This window comes from Erythrolamprus reginae, chromosome 11 (assembly GCF_031021105.1).
Source record: "Erythrolamprus reginae isolate rEryReg1 chromosome 11, rEryReg1.hap1, whole genome shotgun sequence".
Classification (NCBI taxonomy): domain Eukaryota; kingdom Metazoa; phylum Chordata; class Lepidosauria; order Squamata; family Dipsadidae; genus Erythrolamprus; species Erythrolamprus reginae.
The window spans coordinates 7,874,192-7,891,047 of NC_091960.1; the positions used below are offsets into that span (position 1 = coordinate 7,874,192).

General features: G+C 38.8%; 1 protein-coding gene across 1 annotated transcript in view; it reads left to right on the forward strand.

The window, feature by feature from the left end:
- The window catches only part of LOC139174334 (sialic acid-binding Ig-like lectin 10), a 63,289-nt gene that overhangs the window by 17,716 nt on the left and 28,717 nt on the right, over nt 1-16,856 (forward strand). Inside the window, exons 8-11 of the mRNA XM_070764630.1 lie at nt 1,229-1,522; nt 2,622-2,709; nt 3,065-3,185; nt 6,388-6,583. Of these exons, the coding sequence (XP_070620731.1) occupies nt 1,229-1,522; nt 2,622-2,709; nt 3,065-3,185; nt 6,388-6,583 (699 nt within the window). The remainder of the gene's footprint in view (nt 1-1,228; nt 1,523-2,621; nt 2,710-3,064; nt 3,186-6,387; nt 6,584-16,856) is intronic.

Genomic DNA, 16,856 nt, shown 5'->3' on the forward strand with positions numbered 1-16,856 from the left:
GAATTAATGAATTCTTCTCTTCTGGGACTCATTATTTTTCCCTGCTGGAGTGATTGGTTTGCAGTCATTCTTCTTACAGCATTTGGACTGAAGTATTTGCAGCCAGAAGTTGCTGAAGGTTTGTGGAAGATAGTAAATGGGATGTTGGGCGCAAAGTTGGTGCCAATAAAGGGACTCATATCGGTTCTCTGGCTGTATTGCCTTCGTGCCACACCCCGGGTCATCACATCACAAGCCAAGTAGAACGTTCATAATGAGGCAGATCAAATGAGGGTTGAAGGCCTATTGTAGGACAGTGAGACTCTTATCAGTGATACTTTTGTCGTCATGACACGACAGTCCTAAGTTTGCAGAAACATAGAAACATAGAAGACTGACGGCAGAAAAAGACCTCATGGTCCATCTAGTCTGTCCTTATACTATTTCCTGTATTTTATCTTACAATGGATCTATGTTTATCCCAGGCATGTTTAAATTCAGTTACTGTGGATTTACCAACCACGTCTGCTGGAAGTTTGTTCCAAGGATCTACTACTCTTTCTTTAAAATAATATTTTCTCATGTTGCTTTTGATCTTTCCCCCAACTAACCTCAGATTGTGTCCCCTTGTTCTTGTGTTCACTTTCCTATTAAAAACACTTCCCTCCTGGACCTTATTTAACCCTTTAACATATTTAAATGTTTCGATCATGTCCCCCCTTTTCCTTCTGTCCTCCAGACTATACAGATTGAGTTCATGAAGTCTTTCCTGATACGTTTTGTGCTTAAGACCTTCCACCATTCTTGTAGCCCATCTTTGGACCCCTGCAATTTTGTCAATATCTTTTTGTAGGTGAGGTCTCCAGAACTGAACACAGTATTCCAAATGTGGTCTCACCAGCACTCTATATAAGGGGATCAGAAAAATTAAATTAAATTAAATCCACAGTAACTGAATTTAAACATGCCTGGGATAAACATATATCCATCCTAAGATAAAATACAGAAAATAGTATAAGGGCAGACTAGATGGACCATGAGGTCTTTTTCTGCCGTCAGACTGCTATGTTTCTATGTTTCTATGTTTCTATGATCACAATCTCCCTCTTCCTGCTTGTTATACCCCTAGCTATGCAGCCAAGCATCCATGTCAAACCATGTCATCATTTTCCTTTTCGTGCAGAGATGCTAAAGTCTTGCAAATCTGTTTCAAACGTTTGAACTATATGGCTCTTTTGGTCTTTTCCAGATGCTCCAAAACTCAGTAGAAGCCCCCCGAAAAATACAACATGTTATTACCATGAGAATGGCTTCCTGTGTACTTGTACCTTGCATGCGAAACCACTTCCCCAGATCGAATGGGAGGTGGACGGGGAGAGGATAAGCGAAGAAAGCGGAAGAGAAAACCTGACAGTCCAGAAAAATGAGGTTACCAGTACCTTAAACTGGAGTGGCAGCCTGGATAGAGCTCATAATATTATCTGCACAGGGAGCAATTCATATGGAATCCAAAGCATTCAATTCCTGTTGAACGCTTCCATAGGTAAGGAACTCCACCAGGTGGGTGTAAGGATATGTGGGAATTACCTTGAAAAGTAGAAGGAAAAACTCACAGCCGATGGATGGATAAATGTGTTGGTTATGACCTATAAAGCCCTTCATGGCACCGGACCAGAATATCTCAGGGACCGCCTTCTGCCGCACGAATCCCAGCGACCAGTTAGGTCCCACAGAGTGGGTCTTCTCCGGGTCCCGTCAACTAAACAATGCCGCTTGGCGGGACCCAGGGGAAGAGCCTTCTCTGTGGCGGCCCCGGCCCTCTGGAATCAACTCCCCCCAGAGATTAGAATTGCCCCCACCCCCCTTGCCTTTCGAAAGTTGCTTAAAACCCACCTCAGCCGCCAGGCATGGGGGAATTGAGATACTCTTTCCCCCTAGGCCTTTACAATTTTATGCATGGTATGTCTGTATGTATGTTTGGTTTTTATATAATGGGTTTTTAACTATTTTTAGTATTGGATTTTGTTATATATTGTTTTATTGTTGTTGTTAGCCGCCCCGAGTCTGCGGAGAGGGGCGGCATACAAATCAAATCAAATCAAATCAAATCAAATCAAATCAAATCAAATCAAATCAAATCAAATCAAATCAAATCAAATCAAATCAAATCAAATCAAATCAAATCAAATCAAATCAAATCAAATCAAATCAAATCAAATCAAATCAAATCAAATCAAATCAAATCAAATCAAATCAAATCAAATCAAATCAAATCAAATCAAATCAAATCAAATCAACAAACAAACAAACAAAAACCCAATTTCTTAAGAAAATCAATCACTTTATGTTATGTTACTACTTCTAAGTCCCTTTCTTTACTGTCAGGGTCACTTGGAAAGGTTCCCGAATGGATGGTTGTAAAACAAAGACTATTTCTAGTGATTCTTATCTTTTTCCTTCAAGGTCATCTTGATTCTCGATAGTCTTGGGAACATAGACTTCATCTGTCTGTCAAGCTGTGCGGCCTTAGGAAGTAGACTTGCTAATTTCCTAAAATCTCTTACCAAATTGTTGCCATAAGAACCAGGCTTCCTAATTCTCCAGGGTTGATTTTCCACAAAGGTCTTGGTTTATTGTTGCAGGAAGATCGAATAAGGCTGTGTTCATTGCTGGGCTATGCGGAGTCTTTCTGGGAGCTGGAATCTTCATGTTGTGCTTATTCCTGATCAAGTGAGTTTCTCCACGGGACATTAGGTATTGGCAGGATTGATGATGATGATGATGATGATATTAATAATAGTAATAACAACAACAACAAAAACAACAACAACAGAGTTGGAGGTCTTCTAGTCCAATAAAAATAATATAATGATAATTATCATAATAATAGCAATCATCTCTTGGCTAGTTCTATAGTACTATTACTTAAAGTATTGTTGATTACCCCTTGGATAGTCCCATCAGCCTTTGGGGTCAAAATTGATCACTTTGGAGAATGTTGAATTAAATTATTTCCTAAATGCCATCCATTTTATAACTCCATGCATGTATAATAACAAAATGTTGTTCTACTTAATTTCTGCAGGGTTTTTAAGCAGAAGAAAGCATTGCTCGAAGCTAGTCAAGTCGAAGTAATTTCTTCTGGAAGTGAACCTCAGAAGAAACCCAAGAGTTCCAGCCATATCTACAGCAACATTCTCCCGATGGTAGGCTTCATCTGTAGCTTTGATATTTTCTGTCTCCTCATCTGGAGAAGGGAGGGAGGGAGGGAGGGCGGAAGGAAGGAAGGAAAGGAAGGAAGGAAGGAAGGAAGGAAAGGAAGGAAGGAAGGAAGGAAGGAAGGAAGGAAGGAAGGAGTTCAAACTAAACCAATAGAATGGGATGGGGTGGAATTCAATGGAATGCAGTTGAATGGAATGGAACGGATCGGAATGGAATGGAACAAAATATTGTTAAGGAGTTACCAAGCATGCACATAAGAAATGTTGAGGACTAGCAGATTTTCAGCTGATAACTCAGAGATATGAGTAATGGTTCAGTAAGACAAATCAGATACATCGAGTGTATACATATTATTTACTTTGGCAAATATCTTAGTCAAGAACAATCCTAGTCATACACAGTTAAATCAATACATGTATATACAATACTATATCTTGTCATTTAGCTTACAAATACATAAACCAACATTTAGCAGTCACAGAGGACATAACAGTAATAGCAGAGAATAATCAAATATCAGATGTCACATTTTTTTTGCTGAATTTGAAAATTAAGGGAGACTAGGATAGATCTATTTCGGCCTTATTTTGGCCTCATCAGCTAGCCATACCTACTGGGACTTGAACCTGCAACCTTTGCCTTGTAAGGCAGAGAATTATCCTCTAGGCTACAGTATCCAATCCCTTCAGCTTTGCGCCAGGGAAGGGTTACATATTTTTGTGTCGAATCACCCTGGTGTATTGAAGGAACATCACAGCTCCTTATTTGCCTCTCGGCCCAACCCAGGGCCATTTCCAAGGCAGTTAATTTTATTGATAGCCGGCAAACTATATTCTGTATGTGTCACATGTTTTTTTGCTGAATTTGAAAATTAAAGGAGACTAGAATAGATCTATTTCGGCCTTATTTTAGCCTCTGCTGGCTCCCTCTTATGGCTAACTGCAACATTAACTCTTAAAGTGTTGTAATTCATTTAAACATACAGTGAATTTGTTTATATATTGCCAGACCCAACCAGTTATGTACATAGTACTAACAGAATTAGAATAAACTAGAACAGAACAGAAAAAGAAGAGAACAGAACAGAATAATTGTCCAAGTGTGAAAGATACCCAAGGAATTTGTCTCTGGTGCATAAGCTCTCAGTGTACATGTAAAGCAAAATAATGATAATAATAATAATAATAATAATAATAATAATAATAATAATAATAATAATAGTAATAATAATAATAATAATAATAATAATAATAATAATAATAATAATAATAATAATAATACCAAAGAAATAATCATCATAATATTGATAGTAATAAGAGAAGTTGGTGGAACAGATGAGAAGGATAAAAGTAAAACAGCCATACTACATGGGTGAAAATACTTTTTATTTATTTATTTTTATTTATTTATTTAGTCCAATACACAATGAGAGTTTTAGTGGGTATATATATATATATGTACACACATAGTAAAATACACGATGAAGGTTATAGAGGAGATAGTCATAGTAAAATATATCTATGAAAGAATAGAAAAGAAGATATAGTAATAGAACATATCAATGAAAGAACAGAAAAAGAGATATAGGAATAGAAGAAAGGAATAGGAGATATAGGAGAGCAATAGGACAGGGGACGGAAGGCACTCTAGTGCACTTGTACTCGCCCCTTACTGACCTCTTAGGAATCTGGATAGGTCAACCGTAGATAATCTAAGGATAAAGTGTTGGGGGTTTGGGGATGACACTATGGAGTCCAGTAATGAGTTCCATGCTTCGACAACTCGGTTACTGAAGTCATATTTTTTACAGTCAAGTTTGGAGCGTTTAATATTAAGTTTAAATCTGTTGTGTGCTCTTGTGTTGTTGTGGTTGAAGCTGAAGTAGTCGCTGACAGGCAGGACGTTGCAGCATATGATCTTGTGGGCAATACTTAGATCTTGTTTAAGGCGTCTTAGTTCTAGGCCTTCTAGGCCCAGGATTGAAAGTCTAGTCTTGTAGGGTACTTAGAGGTAAGAAGTACTGTGGGGATTAGAAGTTCAGCAGAGTGATGGCACAAGGGGATAAAAACTCTCCCCATGTAGTTATTTTGGCATGCAATGCCCTATAGCATCGTCCCAAGGGAAGGAGTTGAAATAATTTATGTCCAAGATGTGAAGGATCAGTAGATATTTTCTCAGCCTTCTTTATGACCTGGGCAGTTTACAGGTCCTCAACAGAAGGCAGGATGCATGAAATGAAATCTTAGTGATTCATCTTAGTGTTATCACTATCTTCTGGTACTCTGTTACAAACTACGGATCCATTTTTAGGAGTGCAAAATGATTGTTCAAGGAATCTGGTCAAAATCAAACAAAATAGAATAGAATAGAATAGAATTTTTATTGGCCAAGTGTGATTGGACACACAAGGAATTTGTCTTGGTGCATATGCTCTCAGCGTACATAAAATAAAATATACATTTGTCAAAAATCATGTGGTACAACACTTAATGATTGTCATAGGGGTCAAATAAGCAATGAAGAAGCAATATTAATAAAAATCTTAGGATTTAAGCAGCAAGTTACAGTCATACAGTCAACATGGGAGGAAATGGGTGAAAGGAATGATGAGAAATACTAGTGGAATAGAAGTGCAGATTTAGTAGAAAGTCTGACAGTGTTGAGGGAATTATTTGTTTAGTAGAGTGATGGCGTTCGGAAAAAAACCTGTTCTTGTGTCTAGTTATCTTGGTGTGCAGTGCTCTGTAGCGACGTTTTGAGGGTAGGAGTTGAAACAGTTTGTGTCCAGGATGTGAGGGGTCAGTAAATATTTTCCCCGCCCTCTTTTTGACTCGTGCAGTATACAGGTCCTCAATGGAAGGCAGGTTGGCAGCAATTGCTTTTTCTGCAGTTCTGATTCACCTCTGAAGTCTGTGTCGGTCCTGTTGGGTTGCAGCACCAAACCAGACAGTTATAGAGGTGTAGATGACAGACTCAATGATTCCTCTGTAGAACTGTATCAGACCACATTTCATTTCTGTAGCGGCTTTTCCTTTTCTGTTCATATAAAATTGATTCTTGCTGTCCTAAAAGATTCTAAGAATGGGAATTTCAGAAGCTAACCATCAGTTAGAAAATAAACAGAGAACAAAGGGAAAAAAATGAGTCCCCCCCCTTCTTTCTCAAAATATTGTTCCTTTCTTTCAGGGTTCAAGATTACCCCCGGCTGATAAGCCAAAGCCTGCTGGAGAAAGGAAGCCTAAATTACCCCAGGGGTCTACTAACCCAGTCCCGAGGAGACCAGAACCACCTGAATTGCAATACGCAGCCATAGATTTCAAGCAAAAAAGGAAAGCCGTTCCAGATTTAAATTCCGACGAGGTGGAATATACATCGATCCAAAGAAAATAAACTCCTTTTTTTGAACTTCGGTGCTGACTCCTGAAGATACCATGGAGAGCCAAGAAATAAACCTGCAAATCAGCCCGTTATTCAAGCCACAAGTAATCAAGCTCACGTGATCTATTTGACATCCATTATAAGAAGATCCTGCTCTCTGAAAAATGCTGGGAAAGTAGGAAAGAAATAGAAGAAGAGGATAACCAGCTGGAAGCAGGGATGGACTCGGTTATAATGGCAATGAGGCTACCTACGGACCAAGTTAAGGACAGATCATCCTGGAGAAAGTTTATCTACTATATTTTTCGTATAAGACACACCTTAGTTTTGGGGGAGGAAAATAGGGGAAAATAATCTGCCTATGTGGATGCTGTCAAAGTCCCTAGTGAAGACAATGTCTTCAGAGGGGCTAAAAGCAACCCAGCCGTGTGGGGTCACTCACGAACGCGAATCCTAGAAAGAAAACTTGGGACACATTGTCTCTCTGGGTGAAGTGACATGGTATAGAGCCATGTACCCCTTTTTATTTGGGAACATAAGGAAATGGGGATAATTACACATACATGTCAAGTGATACATCCAATAACATAACTTCAAACGTATCTTTTGAGTTCTTCTTTTTCCCATAGATATCACAAAACAGAGCAGATGTTTCTCACACCTAATTTCTCTGAAGCCTTCTGCCTTATCTCAACTAATCTTCCTTAACCACCCTCTCGTGTGTATGCTTCAGGCAATGTAAATCCCCCCCTTTGATCGTATAACATGGTGAAAACTTTGTTTATTGTGAGATGTTTATTGAGCCCTTTTGTTTCCCTGTAGTAATTGCCAGGAATGCAGATTAGGCAAGTTTAGTGCCCTCCTGTCCTGGATTATAGAATCAGGGTAAGCAGAGTACTTTTATGCTAGAGGTCCAGATATATAAATCCTATTCTAACATTTATGCTGTACTGCAACATGCCTACCAGGTATTCATCTGGCTATCGTCCTTAGTCTGGTCAGCTTCAGCACATTATTTTATCCCCTGGTTAGGGCTGAAAAAACCTTATTCAAAGGGAGTAGGAATGAAAACAAACCTGCAAAGATTTAGGGCTGGAAAAAACTTAATTGGAAGGGAGTAGGAATAAAAAAAAATCCTGCAAGCCAGGAGGAGAGTTAGCACCTTGTTAGGGCTGAAAAAAACTTTTTCAGAGGGAGTATCAATGAAAACAAGCTTGCAAAGACTTAGGGCTGGAAAAAAAAAACTTATTTTGAGGGAGTAGGAAGCCGGGAAGATTGTTAGCACCTTGTTTGGAATGGGGGGGAAAAAGCTTAGAAAAAGCTACATTCGGAGTATAAGATGCACCCAAATTTTCAGCCTGTTTTAGGGAGGAAAAAGGTGCCTCTTATACTCCGAAAAATATGATACGTGGTTGCTTAAGAACTGACACTGACTTCATTCATTCAAATCTTTATTGTCACTGCACAATGTAAATTCAATGAGATTAGTTGAGCTCCCGCAGTGCACACAATACAACTCACAACGAAGGCAGAAAATCCCTAACCCAATAACACACATTAACAAACACCTAGTCCATTTTTTTAAAAAAATAATCTTTATTGGTTATACAGTATTCCCTCGATTTTCGCTGGTTCAAACTTCGCGAATAGCCTATAGCACGGTTTTTCAAAAAATATTAATTAAAAAATACTTCGTGGGTTTTTTTCTATACCACGGTTTTTCCTGCCCGATGACGTCATACGTCATCGCCAAACTAATAATTTTTGCAAAAAAATAACCAAAAAAATAATTATTGTTAATAAATATGTTTATGAATATCAGGATCACTAAGTGTCTTATTCAATGGTGAGTACCAGTAATAATGGTGAGTAAATGGTTGTTAAGGGAATGGGAAATGGTAATTTAGGGGTTTAAAGTGTTAAGGGAAGGCTTGTGATACTGTTCATAGCCAAAAATGGTGTATTTACTTCCGCATCGCTACTTCGCGGAAATTCGACTTTCGCGGGCAGTCTCGGAACGCATCCCCTGCGAAAATCGAGGGAACACTGTATACAATAAAAGGAATAAAGACAAAATATAATACAAATAAGAAAGAAAAAACAAACAAAAAACATAGACTTCTATAGTGTGTTATAATGGGTGTTGGAGGAAGCGTTTTGTCTATTTTTCATTTACTGTATTTTGCCTATTATACTTATTGGACATGAGTCCAAAGAAAACCAGCAGTGATAGTGCACGTCCAGGAAAGAGAAAAACTGTGAGAACAACTATTGAACTCAAGAAATAAATAATTGCCAAATATCAAAAGGGCACATGTGTCTCGGATCACGCTGTCAAGTATGGCTTCTTCTTATACTTACAATATGTTAGCAACAGCACTTTTTAACCGAGCCAGCATATTGCCCCCACAATCCGGGTCCGAGGGGACATGATAGCAGTATACAGATATTTGAGGGGTTGCCACAGAGAGAAGGGGGTCACACTATTTTCCAGGGCACCAGAGGGCCAGACCAGGAGCAACGGATGGAAACTGACCAAGGAGAGATTCAACCTGGAAATAAGGAAGAACTTTCTGACGGTGAGAGCGATCAATCGGTGGAACGGCTTGCCACAGAGGTTGTGAACGCCCCAACACTTGACACATTCAAAAGAAAATTGGACTGGTTGGGCTTCCTGCTTGAGCAAGGGGACAGAAGGAAAAAGGGGGACATGATTGAAACATTTGAATATGTTCAAGGGTTAAATAAGGTTCAGGAGGGAAGTGTTTTTAATAGGAAAGTGAACACAAGAACAAGGGGACACAATCTGAGGTTAGTTGGGGGAAAGATCAGAAGCAACGTGAGAAAATATTATTTGACTGAAAGAGTAGTAGATGTTTGGAACAAACTTCCAGCAGACGTGGTTGGTAAATCCACAGTCACTGAATTTAAACATGCCTGGGATAAACATAGATCCATCCTAAGATAAAATAAAGGAAATAGTATAAGCGCAGACTAGATGGACCATGAGGTCTTTTTCTGCCGTCAATCTTCTATGTTTCTATGATTCTATTCATTTGAACTCCTCCACTGAAATGAGGGTGTACTGATGTATATTATTTTAAACCAAGAATGTTACTATGTTTACAAATTGTAGAGTGATTCTAGTTTATTCCTTACAACCCGGTCTCGAATTCTATCATAACTCGGTCTCGAATTCTATCAACTCGGTCTCGAATTCTATCATAACTCGGTCTCGAATTCTATCATAACTCGGTCTCGAATTCTATCATAACTCGGTCTCGAATTCTATCATAACTCGGTCTCGAATTCTATCATAACTCGGTCTCGAATTCTATCATAACTCGGTCTCGAATTCTATCATAACTCGGTCTCGAATTCTATCATAACTCGGTCTCGAATTCTATCATAACTCGGTCTCGAATTCTATCATAACTCGGTCTCGAATTCTATCATAACTCGGTCTCGAATTCTATCATAACTCGGTCTCGAATTCTATCATAACTCGGTCTCGAATTCTATCATAACTCGGTCTCGAATTCTATCATAACTCGGTCTCAAATTTTATCATAACTCGGTCTCAAATTCTATCGACTTGCTGTGTGCTGTCCTGTACTCCCCCCACCACAACTTAACAATTTCAGTGATTCACTTAACAAATGTGGCCCAAAACGTCATAAACTGGAATAAATTTCTCACTGTGCAACATATATGTTGGGCTCCATTGTGGTACATAGGTTGAGGACTGCCTGGTATCTCAAGGGTTGGCATGTTGTTGTCATTGTTCTCTAAACTTTTACAACAACAACAATAATAAAGAAAGTATGGATCATCGAAATTGTAATCCCAGGAGACAGCAGAATTGAGGAGAAGCAGCTAGAGAAATTTGCGAAATATGAAGATCTAAAAATCGAGCTGCAATGACTTTGAAAGTGGTCCCAGTGGTCCTTGGCACGCTGGGTGCAGTGCCAAAGGATCTCAGCGGATATTTGAAAACTATCGGAATTGACAAAATCTCCATCGGTCAATTGCAAAAGGCCAGTTTGCTGGGATCAGCATATATAATTCGCTGTCCTAGGTGCTTGGGAAGCACTCGACTGGTGATGAAATACAAAATCCAGCGTAGTGATTTCATTTGCTGTGTTGTATTGTTAATAATAAATAAATAAATAAATTATTATTAATAATAACAATAACAACAACAACAACAATAATAATAGAGTTTGCAAAGTGCGATGGATCTTTCAGCCTGACCTTAAATTGTGGTTTGAGCCACAAGCCACACTTAAAATTTCAAAAGCATTACATTTGAGAGTCCCTACCTCAATGCCTTCCCATACCCTCCTACATCGGATACAGACACCGATCGCAGCTGATCCGTAATGCCTTAGAGACAACAGCATCTCTGACATGTTCATCAACCCCTCCCCATTATTGCCCATAATATATTTTGCAAACATAAACAATCTCTCACTGCCAACCCACACTCAGTAAAAGACCTTGGAATACTAATATCAAATGACCTAAGTGCTAAAGCCCACTGCAACAATATCGCCAAAAAGGCTTCTAGAGTTGTTAACCTGATCCTACGCAGCTTCTGCTCAGGCAATCTCACACTACTCAGAAGAGCCTACAAAACTTGCCAGACCCATCCTAGACTACTGCTCATCGGTCTGGAACCCATACCACATCTCAGACATCAACCCCTTTGAAAATGTCCAAATATATTTCACCAGAAGAGCCCTTCACTCCTTCACTCGAAACAGAATATCCTACGAAAATAGACTAACAATCCTGGGCCTAGAAAGCCTAGAACTATGGCGCCTAAAACACGATTTTAGTATTGCCCACAAGATCATATGCTGTAACTTCCTACCGGTCAATGACTACTTCAGCTTCAACCTCAACAACACAAGAGCACGCAACAGATTTAAACTTAATACGAACCGCTCCAAACTTGACTGTAAAAAATATGATTTCAACAATCGAGTTATCGAAGCGTGGAACTCATTGCCAGACTCAATTGTGTCAACCCCTAACCCCCAACACTTCTCCCTTAGACTCTCCACGATTGACCTCTCCAGGCTCCTAAGAGGCCAGTAAGGGGCGTACATAAGTGCACTGGTGTGCCTTTCGTCCCCTGTCCAATTGTCTTTCCTTTATCTCATATATCATATATATTTTCTTTCTTTCATATATCTTCTCCTCTAAGTTCACTTTACCCTTATATATATTACTACATGTCTATTTTCCTTCCTATGTATTTGTGTATTGGACAAATGAATAAATAAATAAATAAATAAATAAATAAATAAATAAATAAATAAATAAATAAATAAATAAATAAATAAATAAATAAATAAATAAAAATAGCTCTTCCTTATCTCTATTGCCTTGGCATTAAGGAATGTCCTGTTAACTGGGCCTCTTTCTAACAAAATATTTTTATTTATTTTTATTTTATTTATTTATTTAGTCCAATACATATTACACATTGAAGAGAATAGATATGTAGTAATATAACTAAAGAAATGAATAGAAGAAAAAAAAAAGAGCAACCAAGATGATTAAGGGACTGGAAACCAAGAGTTACGAAGAGAGACTGAGGGAACTGGGCATGGATAGTCTAGAGAAAAGGAGGGCCAGAGCAGACATGATAGCAGTCTACAAGTATACGAGGGGATGTCACAGAGAGGAGGGGATCACTTTATTCTCCAGGGCACCAGAGGGCCGGACGAGGAACAACGGCTGGAAGCTGACCAAGGAGAGATTCAACATGGAGATAAGGAGGAACTTCCTGACGGTCAGAGCGATCAACCAATGGAACAACCTACCAGCGGACGTTGTGAACTCCAACACTCTGGACATTTTTAAGAGAAGATTGAACTGCCACTTGACTGGTGTGCTCTAGGGTTCCTGCTTGGGCAGGGGGTTGAACTTGATGGCCTTCATGGTCCCTTTCAACTCTAACAATAAATAAAAATATAAAAGTATAGGTGAACAAATTTGAAAGGAAGAAAAGATAAATGAGATAAGGAGAGACAATTGGACAGGGGACGGAAGGCACACTGGTGCACTTATGCACGCCCCTTACTGACCTCTAATAATATTAGTTCAGCATGTATTTTCTCCAACTGTCTTAAAGCAAAATAATGTTTAACAATTTTGAGAATATCACAGCTAGAAGGGACTCTTCCGGTCATCTGGTCCAGCCCTCTGCCCAAGCCGAATTAAATCTTCTACGTTTATATACATTTCTATATACTATTTTATTTTTGAACTTTCTTATTATCCTACATTATTCCCCACAAACAACATTTTCATCTCCTATGTCACCCAACCAAACCCCATCCCCTTTTTAAATTCATTGAAGGAAGATGTTGCAATTGACCAATGAGAACTATAACTACTTCTGCTTTCGGGGCAAGGAACGGATTTCTGTCCAAAAGCCTTTTCCTGTACTGTTCTGGCAACAGGACAGAATAAACCACAGGAGCACAGAAGCTCTCCGAAGTCCTGGAGAAAGGCAGCTCTCCTGCACCAAGAGGTAAGCCCAGCCTTCTTGTCACTCAGTGGGAATTTTAAGAGCCTAGTTGACTTCAAAGGCCACTGACTGAGATCAAAAAGCACTTTAAAGAGTCTAATTTGAGCTTTATTGGCATCATTTACTTTGCAGCTGAGCTGGCCAACCAGAGTAAGAGAAAGTAGTTCGTCCTGGACTTTCTGGTTGAAGTGGTAAGTTGTTTAATTTCTCAACTCCTGGGCAGCGCCCAATTTTTCTTTCCACCGCTGCTGCTGTTCTTAGAATAGAACACAATAACAGAGTTGGAAGGGAGCTTGGAGGTCTTCTAGTCCAACCCGTTGCTTAGGTAGGAAACATAGAAACATAGAAGACTGACGGCAGAAAAAGACCTCATGGTCCATCTAGTCTGCCCTTATACTATTTTCTGTATTTTATCTTAGGATGGATATATGTTTATCCCAGGCATGTTTATGCAGCCAAGAATCCTACTTGCTTTCCCTACCGCCTGACTGCACTGTTCACCCATTTTGAGACTGTCAGAAATCCTTCTCTTCTGAAGTTTTTGCTAACACAGAACTGCCAATACAATACTCAGATTGAGGATTCCTTTTCCCCAAGTGCATTATTTTACATTTGGAAACATTAAACTGTAGTTTCCATTGCTTTGACCATTTATCTAGTAAAGCTAAATCATTTGCCATATTACAGACGCCTCCAGGAATATCAACCCTATTGCACACTTTAGAGTCATCGGCAAATAGGCAAACCTTCCCTACCAAACCTTCCCCTATGTCACTCACAAACATATTAAAAAGAATAGAACCCAGAACAGACTCTTGTGGCACACCGCTTGTAACCTGTCTCTGCTCAGAATACTCACCATAAACAATAACTCTCTGATGTCTATGCTTCAGCCAGCTGCAAATCCACTGAACTATCCAGGGATTAAGACCAATCTTCACTAATTTATCTATCAGCTCTTAGTTTTGGGGTTTTGTTTTCTCAGTGGAGGAAATATACTGCTCAAAAAAATAAAGGGAACACTCAAAGAACACATCCTAGATCTGAATGAATGAAATATTCTCATGGAATACTTTGATCTGTAAAAAGTTGAATGTGGAGAACAATGGGTGAAATTGATTGTCGATCAGTGTTGCTTCCTAAGTGGACAGTTTGATTTCACAGAAGTTTGATTGACTTGGAGTTATATTCTGTTGTTTTAAGTGTTCCCTTTATTTTTTTGAGCAGTGTATATACACACCCTGCTTTTTAATCCAGCAGGAATCATTTCAGAAAGGATAATTCGGGCAAGTGACCATCTCAAAGGGACAAGAATCAAAGGGTTTTTTTTTAAAAAAAATGTAGACTTGTCTTCAGTTGAAACACAGGCCTTTTCACACCTCTGATCTCTGCTTTGGGTCATTTATTTGAGTATTTTTATTTATTTATTTATATACACAATGAGGGTTTTACTGGGTATATATCTATATACACATAGTAAAATACATGATGAAGGTTATAGAGGAGATACTCATAGTAAAATATATCTAAGAAATAATAGAAAAGAAGGTATAGTAATAGAACATATCAATGAAAGAATAGAAGAAGAGATATAGGAATAGAAGAAAGGTATAGGAGATATAGGAGAGCAATAGGACAGGGGACGGAAGGCACTCTAGTGCACTTGTACTCGCCCCTTACTGACCTCTTAGGAATCTGGAGAGGTCAACTGTAGATAATCTAAGGGTAAAGTGTTGGGGGTTTGGGGATGACATTATGGAGTCCAGTAATGAGTTCCACGCTTCGACAACTCAGATACTGAAGTCATATTTTTTACAGTCAAGTTTGGAGCGGTTAATCTTAAGTTTAAATCTGTTGTGTGCTCTTGTGTTGTTGTGGTTGAAGCTGAAGCAATCGCCGACAGGCAGGATGTTGCAACATATGATCTTGTGGGCAATACTTAGATCTTGTTTAAGGCATCTTAGTTCTAAACTTTCTAGGCCCAGGATTGAAAGTCTAGTCTCATAGTATTTGTTAAAGTGATCATTCCTGGGCTCCCTGCAAGAAGTTAAAAGTGATGATAATTCCTGCCTAAAATTTGCATCTGCTTTGACCAGGAAATTGTGCCTGATAATATTTCCCTGAATCTTTCATAACTTCTTATTCTCTCATCGCTTACAAGTTCCCAAATTCTCAAATCTGGAAATTCTCAAATCTGGAAATGGAAACATGAAATTTGCAAGAAAGAGGATGAGGCTATTACCTTAAGGAAATCTTCCAGACAGTTATGAAATCTGGGCATACAGTCGATATTGGAAATTCCTCTAGCAGGCAAACACATAATTTCTAACCTCTTAAGAAATTTAAGTAGCACTGAAATTTTTCTCATAATAAGTAAATTCAGAGTTCATGCCTGAAACATAGAAACATAAAAGATTGACGACAGAAAAAGACCTCATGACCCATCTAGTCTGCCCTTATACTATTTCCTGTATTTTATCTTAGGATGGATCTATGTTTATCCCAGGCGTGTTTAAATTCAGTTACTGTGGATTTACCAACCATGTCTGCTGGAAGTTTTTTCCAAGGATCTACTACTCTTTCAGTAAAATAATATTTTCTCATGTTGCTTTTGATCTTTCCCCCAACTAACCTCAGATTGTGCCCCCTTGTTCTTGGGTTCACTTTCCTATTAAAAACACTTCCCTCCTGAACCTTATTTAACCCTTTAACATATTTAAATGTTTTGATCATGTCCCCCCCCCAATTTATTGGGGATATCCAAGGCACTTTTATCAGTAAACAAGCCAAAGATAATGGTTTTTTAAAAAATCGGAATAGGTATATAAAACAGCACCATCAGATCCTTAGTGTGTTGGTAGGGTTACTCTTAGATGTTACCAAACCCATAACTCATTGGTGTACGAGTCAACCAGGACCTACAATGAAAGATTCTCCATTCTGTGGTCTAGGGATTATATTTAGAATTACAGCCCTACAGAGATATGAAATAAAGCAAGCCTAAAACTCTGATGTATTTGAAATTTAAAGGAAGACTTACAATTTTTTTGGATTCATCATGATATTTATTTATTTATTTATTTATTCATTCATTCATTCATTCATTCATTTATTTGATTTGTATGCCGCCCCTCTCCGTAGACTCTGTAACCATCCAATCCAATAAAAAACTCTTATTATAAAAACCAAACATACATACAGACATACCATGCGTAAATTGTAAAGGCCTAGGGGGAAAGAATATCTCAGTTCCCCCATGCCTGACGGCACAGGTGGGTTTTAAGAAGCTTAGGAAAGGCAAGGAGGGTGGGGGCAATTCTAATCTCTGGGGGGAGTTGTTTCCAAAGGGTCGGGGCCGCCACAGAGAAGGCTCTTCCCCTGGGTCCTGCCAAACGACATTGTTTAGTTGACGGGACCCGGAGAAGACCCCCAAGGAAATGACTACCAATGCTGGATATCTTTCTTCTTTTTTTCCTTCTTCTTGAAACTGTATTTAGGAAGTTTGTTGTCATGACATCAAAACATCTGATAGCCGTTTGCAACATGGTAAAGTTGGGAAATTCTAAGTTTTTAGCTCTCTGAAAAGAAACAGCGGAATGATATGGAAAAGGTTTGTACCATTTAGCATGCAGATTAGAGAGAAGTGAAGCTGAACGGTGGGCAATTCCAGGAGACCAAAGCAAACACATTCTCACAAAGTTGACACTTTGGGATTCGGTGGTTGCAAGACTGG